Genomic DNA, 14,725 nt, shown 5'->3' on the forward strand with positions numbered 1-14,725 from the left:
CTTTAGATTAAGGGCTCGCTTATAAGCGCAAATACCTATAAATAGTGCTTAATTCTATAAGTTCTTCTTATTAAATAGATCTTATATCTATTTTACTAGATTAGTTTTTTTATATTCTAGCGCGCTTTTCTTATCTTTTAGGGTGTTCTTAGCGGCGCTTATAGTCTCTAGTTCCTACTTTACACTATTATAGTAGGTCTAATACTAGTTATAGTAATTATCTACTACCGCCTAAGCCTACTCTTATTATTATACCTATATATTAGTTATCTACTCTTTATAATATAGCTAGTCTATAGAGTAATCTATCTAAAACTAGCCTATAACACTCCGAATAGCTATATATAGGTTATAAAGTTTAGTAATAGTACTTATAAACTTATATCTTTTATCTTATAGTGTTGTATTAAGACTATCTAGCTCTTCTATTAACTTAGTTCTTAACTCTTCTAAAATAGGATTATAGACTATCTTTTTTATTTAAGTATAGTATTAAGATTCTTAGTGTCTTCTACTAACTAGCTTCTTAGCTTTTCTAAAGTAGTAGTAGTAGACTATTTTTCTTTATTAAGTGTAGTATTTAGAGTCTTTATCTCTTCTATAGACTATACTCTTAACTATTTTTCTTTATCTAGCCTAGTATTAATACTCTTAAGATTCTCTATAGATTGTATTTTTAATTCTTTTAAGGTAGTAGTAGTAGAATGCTATTTCTTCTTAAGTATAGTATTAGCTTTATTTAGATTCTCTATAAACTACTTAAGTTATCTCGACTTTTCCTTATATTAGCTTCTTAATTAAATAATAGAATTCTATTTACTCTAAAGGCTAGACTAGTAATTTCTTAGCTAGACTTATAAGCTTATAGTCTTAATTATAATAGACTGTATCTCTTTCTAAAGCTTAGATCTTAATTCGCTAATTATATTACTAGATTAGACTTTTTCTTTACTAGTACTAATAGCTACTATCTTTTCTCTCTTAAGCTCTAGCTCTAGCTCTTATACCTAGTTCTAGTACACTTTTTCTTAGTTAGCTTTATTTTTAGCTATAGAAGACTTTTCTCTTTTAAATTTAGATTTATTTTAAGTTATAGAGGCTTTTTCTTGCTTAATCTCTACCTATATTATCTTCCTCTTATTGTTAAGTTATCTTTTTAACTTAGCTATAGCGGTAGCGCTAGCCTCTCTTAGCTCTATAATTTAGTCTTAAATAGTTCTTTTTGATATGCGCTAGTTACTAACTAGTAATATAAACTAAGACTATACTTTAGTTACTATCTTTTAGCCTAATAAGTAAATTAATACTAGTCTTTACTTAAGTGCTTAAGTTTTATACTTTTCTACTTTAATTACTTTTAGTAGTGCCAGAATGCCACTCACTCTTTTCCCGATCGCCCCGACCTCCACCACAATATGTCTTGGGCCGATAAACAACGGCGGCGCCCCAGAGCACGAATTCCATTTGCGTAGAGACAAGTTCGAAATCAGCATCACTCGACATGTCCTAGGACGCCAGGGCCAGCAAGGCTACGAACCATACCCTCCTGTACCTCGCCATGCCTTGTGCCTCATGAACGCATCGAATCCGAACGAATGGATCATTCCCGCTGAGTTTGTAGCAAGGCATGGGGCGAGGCTGAAGTGGAGTTACGGGGAGGTGCGGATCATCCCCCACTGGATCGCACGAAAAGCCGGCACGGACATCAAGGAGTATTTGCAAGAAGTTGCGGTGAACAGCGTCCTCGTTGGAGATGAAGGTACCATCCTTCAAACGCACGATGTACGAGATGCCCGTATCCAGCAAAGGTTTGGACTGATCGTAGACTGCAGGTGATTCAGTTCGGAACCGCAGGCTCCTCCGACTCGCCCTGGGCAAGGTGGAGGGTCACGCATCTCTATCAGCACGACCACCGCATCCGAGGCGACTGTGGTCTTTGGGCTCTTCTCCTCTGCGCGGCTTTCTGGCTCCTCACCCCTTTCTCACTGATGCGGCTTTATGAGTGGTTCAAGGAGGTGGCCACGCTGTACGAGCAGCCGCTGCCCGTGGAGGACATCTTGTGGCAGTCTTTCCTTCGCCGTCTTCGCTAGAACTTTGTTGATTGGACTAAAATATCTACGTAGATGAAGGCTAGTGAAGAAAAGCACAGCATTGGCATAGCCGCAAACACACTCCGAAATTATTTCGCTGTCGAGCAGCTCCGCTGCTCCGGCAAGCCAGGTTTCAGCCACATCGTGCAGGAGCAATGAACAGCATGTCAGAATTTTATGCCGCTTGAAACGAACCCACTTGAGAAAAGCAAACTCCCACTTGTTGCAAACAGGATCAACAGTCGCAATCAACCGTCTCTCGCCCTCAGCAGCTTCAATACGGCTTCCAGCTCGTCGCGGTAGACGCGCATGCGCTCAAGCTCCTCTTCTTCCGCGCGGTTGCGGTCTATTTCGTCGAGGCGGTCGCGTTCGGCCTGGAGCTCCGCCTTTCGCGACTGAAGTTCAGCGATCTCGGCGCGCAATGGTGCGAGCTCTCGTTGCGTATTCTCTCTCAGTCGCCGTGTCTCTTCGGTCAGATTTGCAATGACAGGCGACGACTCCGCAGCCTCGTTCATCCACTCGTTCCAGTCACTTTCCACGGTGTTCATCACACTGTGAACGCTCCGTCCAGCCGGAAAATGGCTAAACCCGCTGCCGGTGTGGATATAGCCCCCACCGAGGTCGTGAAAGAGAACCTCGGCGACAGACGCCTGGTCAGCGCTCCAGATGTAGAAGATCACGTGGCGCTCGATAGCGAACTGCGGGAAGTGGATGCGGCAGACAGCTTCAGTAGCGTTCATGAGGTAATTTGATTGACGGTGTGCGGCGTGGTCCTTAAACCTGACCATCGCGTTGTTCGTATACCCGAATTCCGTAAGAGGCTTCTTGAGGGGCTCCTCCATCTCTTTAAGGGGTATGTTGTCACACCAATGTGACAAGTTTGTACAGAACGTGCGTAGCTGTCGCCTCTTCCTCCTCGAAAGCTGATCGTTGCTAGTCTTTGCTAAGTATCGCCGGTACCCTGCCTGCGATCGTGTAAGGGACACTCTCGGGTTTCCGACGGCGTTGTCAATATTGTTGGACAGCTGTGGGTCATCCGCTGTTATGTACGTGCGGAGATATGCCACGATCTTAAGAAGCTGCTGCGCTGAAGGCGAGTCTCCGTTCCCGTCCACTAGAACTTGCTGATAAATATATGGTTGTCGCATGTTTAACTTGCGCCGATTGACCTGAAGCACTTCACGGACCTTTGGATCCTGCCGGTATGCCTTCGCTAAGTTCCCCTCGATGATCTCGCGCAGGAGGCAGGTATGCGTCGAGGTGAGCACCCTGAGAGCCGCCCTCTTGAACATGACGCCATCGACTGCCTGAAAGGTCTGATGCCCTGTCTGTTCTTCATCGGCCCAGACCTGCTCAACAACCGCCATGTACCCCTTGTCGCGCAGCGTTTCCGCGTACTTGCTAAGCTCTCTCGTGTCCAGTTCTTCGTAGGCGAAGGGCTCCTGAGTAGCGTCTGGGAACAACAGCGGCTCATGGACGGCATCGGCATCATTGTCGCTCGCCTCCCCGCCCTCTTCCCCAGGCTCCGTCAGGGTGTCCTCGTCCTCGTCCGCGTCCGCGTCCTCTTCTTCGGAATCTTCATCGTCTTCCGACACATATGCTTGCCACTCTTCCTCTGCGACTGGGCTTGTGTCGTGCAGCTCCGAGGAGTGGAAAGAGGGAGCGCCAGATTCGCTCCGTTCTTCTTCGGCGGATGTGGAGGCGGAAGCGCCAGAGTGACGGTGGACCAGGCTACAATAAATAGGGTTCGTGTAAACGAACACGCGCCACGCGTCAGAACCGTGACAGATTCTCGGCCGTCAGTTCAAACGGCGTAATACCGAGGCCAGCCAGGTTGGTGACAAACTCCGCCATTGTGGCATTGGTGATCGCTTGGACCTTTGCTGGATCGGGTTCCGCACTTGCGGCACTGGAACTTGCCATGGTGGGTACTTGGGATAGAGAATTGCTTGTATGGTGGGGTAAGGTTTTTTACGAACTTTCAAAGCAATGCTTTTTTCTGTTTGTAAAAGGCGCTCAAAGGGCTCTCTTTTCGGATGGGCCCATAGAGCCGTTTAGGACCGCTACATAGCAACAGCAAGGGCCGAAGCATTCAAATGAAATAGCTGAGTTGTTCGCGGTTGACAACTCGAAAATAACTCCCCTAAAGCAACCGAAGAAGATGATCGAGAAAATTAGAATGACGATTACATACGCCAAACTCAACGCTAACGTCATAAAAATGCATCCAAACACCACTTAATGCAAGACCGCAAGCCAACCGTCTATCTCATGCGCCATCAAACCAAAACACCCTAGCTCAAATCTCACAGAGACATCCAGACTGATTGATAACGTGGCAGTTCTCAACACTACGACCAACCGCATACCCGACATCCTGGCAGCTCTGGCCTGTCACTCTCTTAACCGCATCCCCAATGATAGTCGCACCAGCAATCCCCCAGGCCTCGCTATCGTCAAAGGTCCAGACGCCGTTCCCATCCTGATAGCACTGCCAATTGTGCGTGATGCCGCCTTCGGCTCTAATGCTGTTCAGGAAGTCCTGGCCAAAGTTGCCTTCGGAGACACCGGAGAAGGTGAAGCGGTAACGGCGGAATGCGCCGTCAGTCCAGGAGCCACGGTATCGCACGCTTCCGGCGCCGCGGGTGGCCAGCGCGATGGCGTGGACTTCGGATTCGGTGGAGTTCGGTGCTGGTGGTGTGTTAGTTGGTTATGAGAGGGAAATGGGAGCTGTAGAAACGTACCTTGCACAGGTGCTGCGCTGCAAATAGGTCCAAGGATGGCCACTGCGAGAGCGAGGATGGAGAAGGACTGCATTGCTGTTGATTAAGAAAAAGAAACGAGGATGTAATTTTGAAGTAGACAGGAGGAAACGAGTTGAATCAAGAGCGGAAGACGCTGCTCGGGAAGAGGAAAAAAAGTAAAGGTGTACAGAAAGTAAAGGAAACTGTGCAGCGAACCGATGACGGCTTTTACACAACAAAGGAAGAGCTCGAGAGAGGAAAGCGGAACCTAGAGCTGAGATTGTTGACGATGTGATGGGGAAGCAAACTCGAGAGAAACATTGGGTGAATCTGAAAATAAATAGATTTTCCACTCTCCTTTATTCGGCCCTTCCTTTCTGTGAATTGGAGACTAAAAACCTGGAAATAGAGTTGCACGCCTATATCCTGCGCTTTAGGGTAGGGTTGAGTGGCCCACTAGCAGGCCGCAGTGGGGATATATTTAAACCCTGCCGCCAATTTCGACCAATCGCGTCCACCCGCTACCGTCAACTAGCCTGGGCGGAGTCTCGAGGCTGAGCTTATTTTGGGCGATAGTTTCATCAGCGATACTAACAGTGTGCACAGATAAGAAACAAAGAGGAACGTTCAGCCTCCAGTGAGACGCGGTCCGTGAAGAGCCTGCGGCTGAGCAAAAGAGAAACTTCGTGCATAAACTCTACGATAGCGTCCGCCTCTCCTTGGCGACTACCCGTGCCCACGACATCACCGCCCCACAGCTGGTCATGCCTGTTGAAGTCACCCGCTACCACCAGCTCGGCTTCTTCCCCGTTCTGCTGCCGCACCTCCTCGATCGCTTGCCGTAGTAGGCTAAGCCTGAGCCTGAGGGCTGATTCCGGCTCTTGCGGCGAGTTTCCTATTCGGGGGATGTATACAGATGCAATAAGGATCACCCTATCGCCTATTCTCGCCGATGCTGCCGTAAGGTCCGGAGACGCCACGGGGACCGGTGACGCTTGGAACCTCCGATTGATCCAGATCATGCTCCTAACGAATGGCCACTCCCCGGTATATGTGGAAGAAAGAATCGGGACCCATTCTGGGTGGTGGACCGGTGACGGCATCAGCCGCTGCTTTTCTATGAGAAAGCAGTTCGGTTCTGATATCAAGATTGCTCCCACTCCTCTCATAGCTTCGTCGTTGAGAACACTCCATAGCGTTTCTTTCCGTCTTTACACATTCAGTTGGAAGACCTTAAATTCCCTATTCATGAGTGCGGAATAGACCTCGTAACTGCTCGCGGTATTTCGGGCATCCCCGGTCATCCGCTGCATGTGGACCGTGGCATGAGACGCATTAAGGACTCTCGGTTGCGCAACTCGCTTGGCCGGCACTGGCACAGTTTAGGCAACGTTGAGCCTTCTGGCAGCGGAACGCTTGATGGCCATACTCTTGACAGTTGAAGCAGCGCGTGACTCTCGGCCTGTACTCGTATGTAGCCGTGAAGCCTGCCTCAGCACACACTGTCATGATCCTGTCATTGAGCAATCGTTCAGCATCTTCCTTCTTCTTCAGATACACTATGATGGAACAATAGAGCTTGTGGGTCGCCAGCTTGCCTAACGTGGCGATCCTCATGACTGTTACTTTGTTTTCTCGACTTAGCTCCTTCTCGAGGCCGGCCCGGATGCCCGTCCGTTCTTCGTTCATGATCTTGAGCTTGTCGACCCGATCGACTTTGATGGGATACCACTGTTCGCCCCGCAAGCGCCCTCCTCTGAGGTGAGTCTCAAGCCACTGCGGCTGGCTGCGGATGAGCTCGGCTTCCTTCTCGCTCCGCACGATGACTCTAATCCGGTGGAGGTCTCTGTTAGTCTTAATGATTGCCGTTGGGTTTACCTCCTTTGTTGCTTGATGGGCGTGCAGAGCTGTTGTTAGTAGGCGCTTGATCTCTGCTGTGTCTGTCGGTATTTGGCTGCTGCACCTGGACAGGTCGATGTTCACACCCAGAAGCTGGTTCGGGTCTGCCACCCTTGGTTAGGAAGCTGAGCTGTTCGGTGAGACAGACGACTGTCCCGCGAACAGGGAAGACCAGGACCTGTTGCTGACATTGGTCCTACCAGGTTATGTGACCGAGCTGGACTGGGGGCTGTTTTGCGTAGACAGGTTCATGATCTGTTCCTGGAGCTTTCGAATCTCGTTATTATTCTGCTTTCGCAACTCGTCAATCTCCTTTCGCATCTCATCGTTTTGCTCGCGCATCTCACCGTTCTGTTTGCGCATCTCTTCATTTTGCCTTCTCATATCATCCTGACCCTCCTGAAGCTGTTTGACCGCATGATTCGAGCTCAAGATCGTCTTCAGTATGAAATTCAACTTTTGATCGATATCACGACCCCTTCCGCCTACGATCTTGCTGTTCGTCTCCTTCGCCGCCTTCCTCTGCTGCGCTCGCGTAGAATGCGCGGGTGGGACCGTGCTCACCGACCCCGCACCTCCTCCAACGCCGTCTACCTCCATGAGTAGCAACGATTTCACGCTGTGTGTCGTTCGTGTGTATATGTGTGTGTGTGTGTGTGTGCCTGGTTGGATGGGTTGGATTGGTTCAGCTAGGATTCTAGTACTAGTAATAGTAGTAGTGGCAGAACCCTTTCCCGGTACGAGTACAGTCAGCAGTGTTTCAGGTGCGGTGCAAGTAGGGAGAACTAGAACGTCATGCGGCTGAGCATTGCACGCAAGCAGCGACTTACCTTAGTGCTTACTCGTATTTGCCCGAGGAAATTGAGGATATCCTTTAGTTAACGATGGGTTCTGAGATTTTCCCGCATGCTTTGGCGAGCTGTACATCGTGAACAACTCCCATGATTGCTCTATGCGCCCTACAAACTCGAGCATTCAGAACGAATTCCACTGAAACGGCTTGAGCTGAAAGTTCCAGCAAGCCGCAATGGCCTCAGGAAATATTCCGCCTGAGTACAGGACGTACTCCAACGCCGTCTACGCCAGCGTCGAATCAACTGTCCCCCTCACAGACTATCCAGGTTGGGATGAACAAGACCACCCGCAACTGAACGAGCTACGCAGATCTAACGCTGTACATCCAGTCCAGCTCCTTTAATTCACGACCTAGCTAACTTAAACCACTACCCTAGAACCTTAAGCGCCGTATCCGTCTCCTTCGCCTCCTTTCCCGCCTCGCTAGCCTTATCCTTAGCATCGCCGCCTTTATCCCTATCGCTATGACCGTCCATAAGTTCCTCACGACGCACAACGTCTACCGCGACGTCTTGCTTTCTAACGGCACGACTATCCACCGCACCGCCTGGGCCGCGGACTCGAAAGTCTGGCCGACGTACATGTACTTTGGCGTCGCCTTGATAGCGCTCGTCCTGGATGCCGGGATCCTGGTTTTATACCTACGGTCCGTTAAGACGGCTAATGGGATGGACAGTGTTGCTAGCGCGTTCAGCTGGGTGGTGCTTATAGGGAACTTGGTGGTCTGGGCCGTTGCGGCGGGAATATATAGGTATGAGAAAGATGGGGGGGACAGGCCGAAGGATTTGTGGGGGTGGACTTGCGCCAGCGCTGCGGCGAGGATCCAGGATGTCTTTAGTGAGGAGGTGGAGTTTGAGAAGTTTTGTGGTGTGCAGGTAAGTTTGTCCGCTGCTCCTTGGAAGTAGAACTTGTTCCGTGATGCGGCAAGCTGACCTCGCTGTTTAGTCGATCTCTTGGGGTGCTGGAATAGCGCAAGCGGCTGCGGGATTCCTGTCGCTAGTCATCTTCTTCTGGGCTGTTCGAAGGCGTCAGACGAAGAAGAACATCAGGCGGATAAGCCACAAGCTAACGGATCAATATTGATTCCCTTCCGTGGTTTCGTAGCGATTGGTTTTACTTCTTGTCTGGGGCGCAACCGGATATCGATAATCGCAGTCGGACCCTTTGCGTAAAAGTCGATTTATGTTTAGGTGCCCTATGCCGCTGCGCATTAGGAATTAACCTTCCGAAAGGCATCTCTAAAGTAATAGTGGCCGCTGTTCCGTTCGAGACAGTGGTCGTGTAATGTTTGCCAAACTGTGTATGAACGAGTCGACAGTGAGAATTATTGGTAGTCATTATAGATGTGTGATATCAACCGGGGGTATGAAGCTAGCATTGCCCAACTGACAAGGAACCAGAAATGCGGGTATCAGAAACGATACGCACGAGAATGATTTGGGGGGAACGGTGCCAACTGCTGTGAGTCCCTTCTTCAGCCCTGTCAGCTGTGTGAAGCAATCCTTAAGCGCATCGCGCAGCTTTTGGGAAGCCGAGAGCCGCGCGCTGTCCGGCCTATGGAGCAGCCGCTCGACATCTCGAAGCACACCGGTGACGCTGTTGACCTCCCCTCGGAGGCGTTCGATATCGTTTTTGGCATCCTTTGACGGCGAGGGAGTACTGGACGCAGAGCGAAGCGATCTTCGCAGACAGGTCGACGATAGCGATCCCATCTCCTGGCAGTGTGACCATTTTAGCGCTTGGCTCGTGCGCCAGGCGGTCTTGGCACTACATCACCAAAGGTCGCGATGCATGCAGATAGACTAAATAAATGAACTGCTTAACGCCATGGGTAGAACTCGTACTTTTGATGGCACAGATCATGATAACAACACCCAAGAGACGTCCTCACCGCACAAGAAGCCCAGAAAGCGACCGCCTGAGCCATGGCCGCTGCCCAAGTATACACCGATGCATATTCAGCCTCAAAACAACTGGTATATAGTTTCAAACCTTCCTCAGCACGTCAATCCAGCTCGTCCTTGGCAGATATTCAATCTGTTTCTTAGAGATGAACTTCTTGAGACGCTCGCACGCCATACCAATGAGTATGCGGCCCTACACCGCCAGCAGCCCCTCCAGCAGTTCGCTAGGCCTTGGGTTGATACTACACCGAAGGAGATTCTTGCCTATATTGCTACGTATATCTATATGGGGCTACACCCTGAGGCCGATATTGCTGAGTACTGGAACACTGACAGTAGTAAGGGACCGTTGCACCCGCTTATGCGACGGAATATTAGCTCAAGAGGTGGCAGCAGCTGGATCGATTCTTCCATATATCAAGACCAAGAGAGCTTCAGCAGCAGGATGAGGAAGTAGCTATTCCAGCTATCTTTCAGAGGCTGGAACCTCTCAACGAGCACATCCGCTCTGCCGCGGAAGAAATATTGGAATCCTATCACACACCTTGCTATCGATGAACGTATGTAACGCTTTCAAGGAAGGGCAAAAGAGAAGGTTAAAATCTCATCTTCAGAATATAGGCTTTAGCTAACGACAGCTAGGTCAAAATCCCGTCGAAACCTACTCCGGAAGGCTTTAAGATATGGGCTTTGGCGAACAACGGCTACATATTGGATTGGCTGTATCACGCAAGAGGCACAGGGCCAGTAGATCTGGATGACTATTGGACTAAAGATCAAGGGTTTCCAGCTATATAAGCGGTTGTGCTGGATCTACTACTCCAGGCTGGTATCCACAACGACGCCAGGCACGTTATCTAGCTAGATAACCTCTTCACGTTAGCTCGACTTTTGTCAACGCTCCGTGAGGAGGGATTTGGTGCTGCTGGGACGGTTCGTATGACGAAGACAAAGGCCGGATTAATGATAGAAGAGCCTCAAGATACACGGCAATCACAGCAGTCACAGCAGCTACAGCAATCGCAGCGATCGCAGCGGTCACAACGGTCACAACGTGAGCAGAACCGAGGCCTTCATCCGTCACTCGCAGAGCTTAAAAACGACTTTAGCGGCTAGATTCTATGGGGCAAGCTGTACGGTTGTCTTTCTGAAGACTGCAAGGTGTTATAATTCGCCTAGAAGGATTAAAACGTTATACTATTTATAAGCACCGTCTTAGAAGGTCCTCCTAACTTTATTAAGAAGATGCGAAAGAGGCTTCCTTCTATAGCTACAAATACAAGAACTACACATGCGATATTTAGCGATTAAGTTATAAAGGAGCTGGAAATCCCTAAGTTTATACACCTCTATAACTAGTTTATAAGTGGTATAGATCAAGCGGATTAGCTATAGGTATACTATAACACTTAACGAGTGTATTTAAAGTTCTAGAAGCCTCTCTAGTACTAGCTTCTTAATGTAGCTATTATTGATAGCTATAAGCTATCTTATTACACCACACACTATAATAATCTAGATCTACCCTACGAGCGCTATACTAAATAGTGTAACTAGTATTATTAATAGGTAGCTCTAGTACTTATTTGTTCCGTATTAGGAAATAATAGTCTAATAATGCTAGTTTTCGGTGTATTTACTAAGTAAGACTCTTGAAACCTCTATCTAAACCGTATATAGCTAGAAAACGCCTTAGTATTAACTTTTAGCCCTACTAGCCTTAATTTAGCCTTATTATCTAAAAGTTAAAAATTTATAAACTAATCGCTATTAACTACGCTATTAATTTTAGATTCCTCTACTCCTTCTCGTAAACCTCACCGCTGCTATCATATACTCTTACTACTTCTATTCTATCTCCTCTAGCTCCTCCGCCGCTACTAGTATATCTAGTATAATATCTTAAACCTCCTACAATTAGATATATTAGGTAGCTTAGATAATATATATATAAAGCTAGTTGCGGCAATTAGTTGCTATTAAACTAGCTAAGCTAAAGATTCGCTCTAGCTCTAAGCTTATTACTAGTATTAAGAGTAAGTTAAAAGCTATTTAACTAAGTCTTAAATAGCCCTTTAAGCGCGATACCTAATAGCTAATTGAATTATTATAGTTACACGGTTTAAGCTCTATCTACGCGTTATACTTATTCTATTTAATATAGTATCTTAAGCTATTTAGTCCTTTAGCTATTAAGGTCTCAATTAGCGAGAGTTTAGCCTAAAGGGGCCGCTGCTTAACCTATTTAACTAGTAGCTAGCTATATTTGTTAATCTATAGTATCTATAGTTTCTTAACTATATTTATACTATACTTAATCTATTACTTGCGTTTGCACTACTAGTAGTAAATATAAAGCTACTTGAATTTAGAATATAGAATAAGCACTATAAGGTAAACTAGATTATTATTAAGCTTAAAGTAGTAGTTATTAGCTTTTTACTAGGCTAGCTAAATATTAACGCGAAAATAATACTTAGAGTAGTAGTTATAGTCTTACTTAGCTGTCTTTAAGTATCTTAGTAAGTATTTAAATACTAGTATAACGTTAAATAGGCTACTATACTATCTACTACGCCGTTTAGATCTAGAATAGCCTTTAAGAAGCCTAGTAGTAGCCTCTATTAGCTCTAAGATATTATAATATTATATTAACACCGTCTAGTTATTCTTAGATAGCTTGTCTTTAGTAAGAGAGCTTAGATTTAGCTACTATAACTCCGACTCTAACTCTAAACCCCTACTCTCTACGAGTTTAGCTTTAAGATATTAGTTAAGGGTAAGATATAGATAAATAGCACTTTAGATTATTATATAAGTTAAATTCCACTATATTATATTATCTTAGATAAGATCCAACGTTAAAGCTCTACTAGTAGTGTTATTCTTTTGCTTTAACTGCTCTTAAAATATCTATTAGGTGTTGTAAAACCGATTACGCCGCTATAGTAACTAGTAGATCTAAATAATAAGGTTATAAAGCTTACTAATTAGCCTCTTATAACGCTATAGAGCTAATTTATCGAGTAGCTCTCTCTATAATACTATCTTAGCTTTAAATATATTAATATTCTTACTAAATAGTATCTCTCACACGATTAGGTTAATTATATAGCCTATATATTGCAATTGCCGCTATTAAAGCTTAAATCCTAAATATCTACTAAGATCTACTATGTAGATATTGTTATTAGATATATTGTCTAGTATTAAGTAGCTAATTCAGTCCTCGATCTTATACTCCTATATAATAACTAGAACTATGTTTGCAATATTAGCGCCGGTGTAGCTATTTTAAAGCTCTAGAAGCGTAAGAAAATAGGTTTTTAGAGTCCTATAGATATTAATATAATTAGCTATAATTCTATTAAGACTATAAAGATTCCTAGATATCTAAAGATTAAAGATAAAGTTAATAGAACTAACTACTAGAGTAGGTAATAATTCTCTATTACCTAGTTTCTTATTATATTACGGCTAGGAATTAACTCTTTAACCCGCAGCTATAGGTAGATAAGAAGCTCGTTAAATTACTTACTATTAATTTAGTTAAACGCTATATTATTAAATACTATCTATTATATAAGAAGCTAGCGGAAGATATTATAATTAAATACCTTAGCTAGCTTATTAATTACAGCTTAATTACTTAGCTTATTTAAGTCTAAGCCTAGCCTATTAATTAAGAAGAAGGTTAACCGCTTGCGCTTAACACTAAAGGGTAAAAGCCTGTCTTTAGTTAACTAGTAGTACTCTAGTAGGTGCCTCTCGATATTACTACCCCTATAATTAGTTAGAAACGTATATTTTAATCCTTGAGCGCGTAATAGTAGCTAATTATAATATAGATAATATTCCTTATATAGCTAAAACTACTTTTAGCTAGCTTACTCTTTAATAACCTCTCTATAATACCACTACTAAGCTTGCAGCTTATAGTTAGACTAGAATAAAGGTGTATAAAACCCTTATAGCTACAGATAATTGAAATTAATCTAGAATTAATTCTTTCTAGCCGGCTCTACTACTTAAATATTACTAGTTCTAGTATTAAGACTATATGCGGTAGATCTTTAAAGCTCGGTTAGTGTAGAGAAATTAGAGAGAGTGGTAGAGAGGGTAATAGTAAGACTATACTTATTCTCTTTAGTAATTAGTTAAGTTAACTCGGTGAATTGGGAGTTAAAAGATAAGAATAAGATATATTAGCTATTAGGTAGCTAGCTAGTAGACACTATAGAGTTTAGTGAGTTATATTAGTTAAATAATACATTTAAAAGCTAATCTTATATAGAGAAATAGATAAATACTAGCTAAGACTCCTTTAACTAATCACGGCAATAATTATTTAAGACTCCTATAACTAAATATCTAAAATACCTACTAAGACCTTAGATACTATAGTTAGGCGGCTCTAAATATTCTCTAGCCGGTTAATAGTAATATTACTATTATTAAAGATCTAGTAATAGGCCCTTTTAATTTAAATAATAACTTAACGCTAACCGATTTATTAATAATACTAAGTGTAACTTCCGCCGCAACCTAGTAGGCAACCTCTTTAACTATTCCGAAAGGCTTACTACTAGTTACTATAAAGCTTCTATTACTCTAGTAGATATTATATATCTAGCGGAAAACAATAAGGAGTATATACTATATAATAAAGAGTAGAATAGCTACTATAAAGCGTGTGAGGCAGCTAGAAGAAAGGTAGTAGTAAGCTATCTAACAAGTAGGAAGCTGCTAGAGGAACTATCAAGTAATAACCTACGTAATTAGTAGTATAGTAGTAGTAATAGGCTATCTAAGTTACGTTCAGGCTGCGCGCTCTACTATATAGCTCTCTACTAGGCATTAGAAGAATTAGATTACTAGAATAAGTACTTGTAGTTAGTATAGGAGGTGACTACTATATAGGCGATGATATATATAACTAACTCAGCTATCTATAGCTTCAAAAATAGTCTAAATCATATAGTAATTAAATGTATAGTTATTCTAGAAGAATTCTGCAATCTAATTAGCTCGCTATATACGCTAAAATAGTTATATAGCTTACTAGCTAATAGGATAGACTAGGGATTTTAAAGTAAATCTATAAAGAATATAGAAAGAAGTTAAGATTATAGAAGGTTCTAGTACTATATTTTACTCAACGCATTAAATATTATAGTAGACTATACCATCTTTTATTAATTAGTATATTAGAAATTATAATAAATAACCCTTC

The 14,725-nt window shown here is 44.1% G+C and overlaps 4 protein-coding genes across 4 annotated transcripts; 2 read left to right on the plus strand and 2 right to left on the minus strand.

The window, feature by feature from the left end:
* Positions 1-1,371: 1,371 nt before the first annotated feature.
* W97_08931 (uncharacterized protein) lies at positions 1,372-2,090 on the plus strand (the record flags this gene model as incomplete). Its single annotated transcript, XM_007786806.1, has 2 exons — positions 1,372-1,782; positions 1,833-2,090. The coding sequence occupies 2 exons, from the start codon at positions 1,372-1,374 to the stop codon at positions 2,088-2,090; spliced, it is 669 nt and encodes a 222-aa protein (XP_007784996.1).
* A 248-nt stretch (positions 2,091-2,338) lies between these two features.
* Positions 2,339-4,013, minus strand: W97_08932 (uncharacterized protein; the record flags this gene model as incomplete). Its single annotated transcript, XM_007786807.1, has 2 exons — positions 2,339-3,821; positions 3,877-4,013. The coding sequence occupies 2 exons, from the start codon at positions 4,011-4,013 to the stop codon at positions 2,339-2,341; spliced, it is 1,620 nt and encodes a 539-aa protein (XP_007784997.1).
* A 376-nt stretch (positions 4,014-4,389) lies between these two features.
* W97_08933 (uncharacterized protein) lies at positions 4,390-7,333 on the minus strand (the record flags this gene model as incomplete). Its single annotated transcript, XM_007786808.1, has 5 exons — positions 4,390-4,781; positions 4,835-4,901; positions 5,536-6,043; positions 6,264-6,837; positions 7,081-7,333. The coding sequence occupies 5 exons, from the start codon at positions 7,331-7,333 to the stop codon at positions 4,390-4,392; spliced, it is 1,794 nt and encodes a 597-aa protein (XP_007784998.1).
* Positions 7,334-7,760: 427 nt separating this feature from the next.
* On the plus strand, positions 7,761-8,671 carry W97_08934 (uncharacterized protein; the record flags this gene model as incomplete). Its single annotated transcript, XM_007786809.1, has 3 exons — positions 7,761-7,907; positions 7,966-8,463; positions 8,534-8,671. The coding sequence occupies 3 exons, from the start codon at positions 7,761-7,763 to the stop codon at positions 8,669-8,671; spliced, it is 783 nt and encodes a 260-aa protein (XP_007784999.1).
* Positions 8,672-14,725: the final 6,054 nt, after the last annotated feature.

Source organism: Coniosporium apollinis (genome assembly GCF_000281105.1).
Source record: "Coniosporium apollinis CBS 100218 chromosome Unknown supercont1.69, whole genome shotgun sequence".
NCBI classification, from domain to species: Eukaryota; Fungi; Ascomycota; class Dothideomycetes; genus Coniosporium; species Coniosporium apollinis.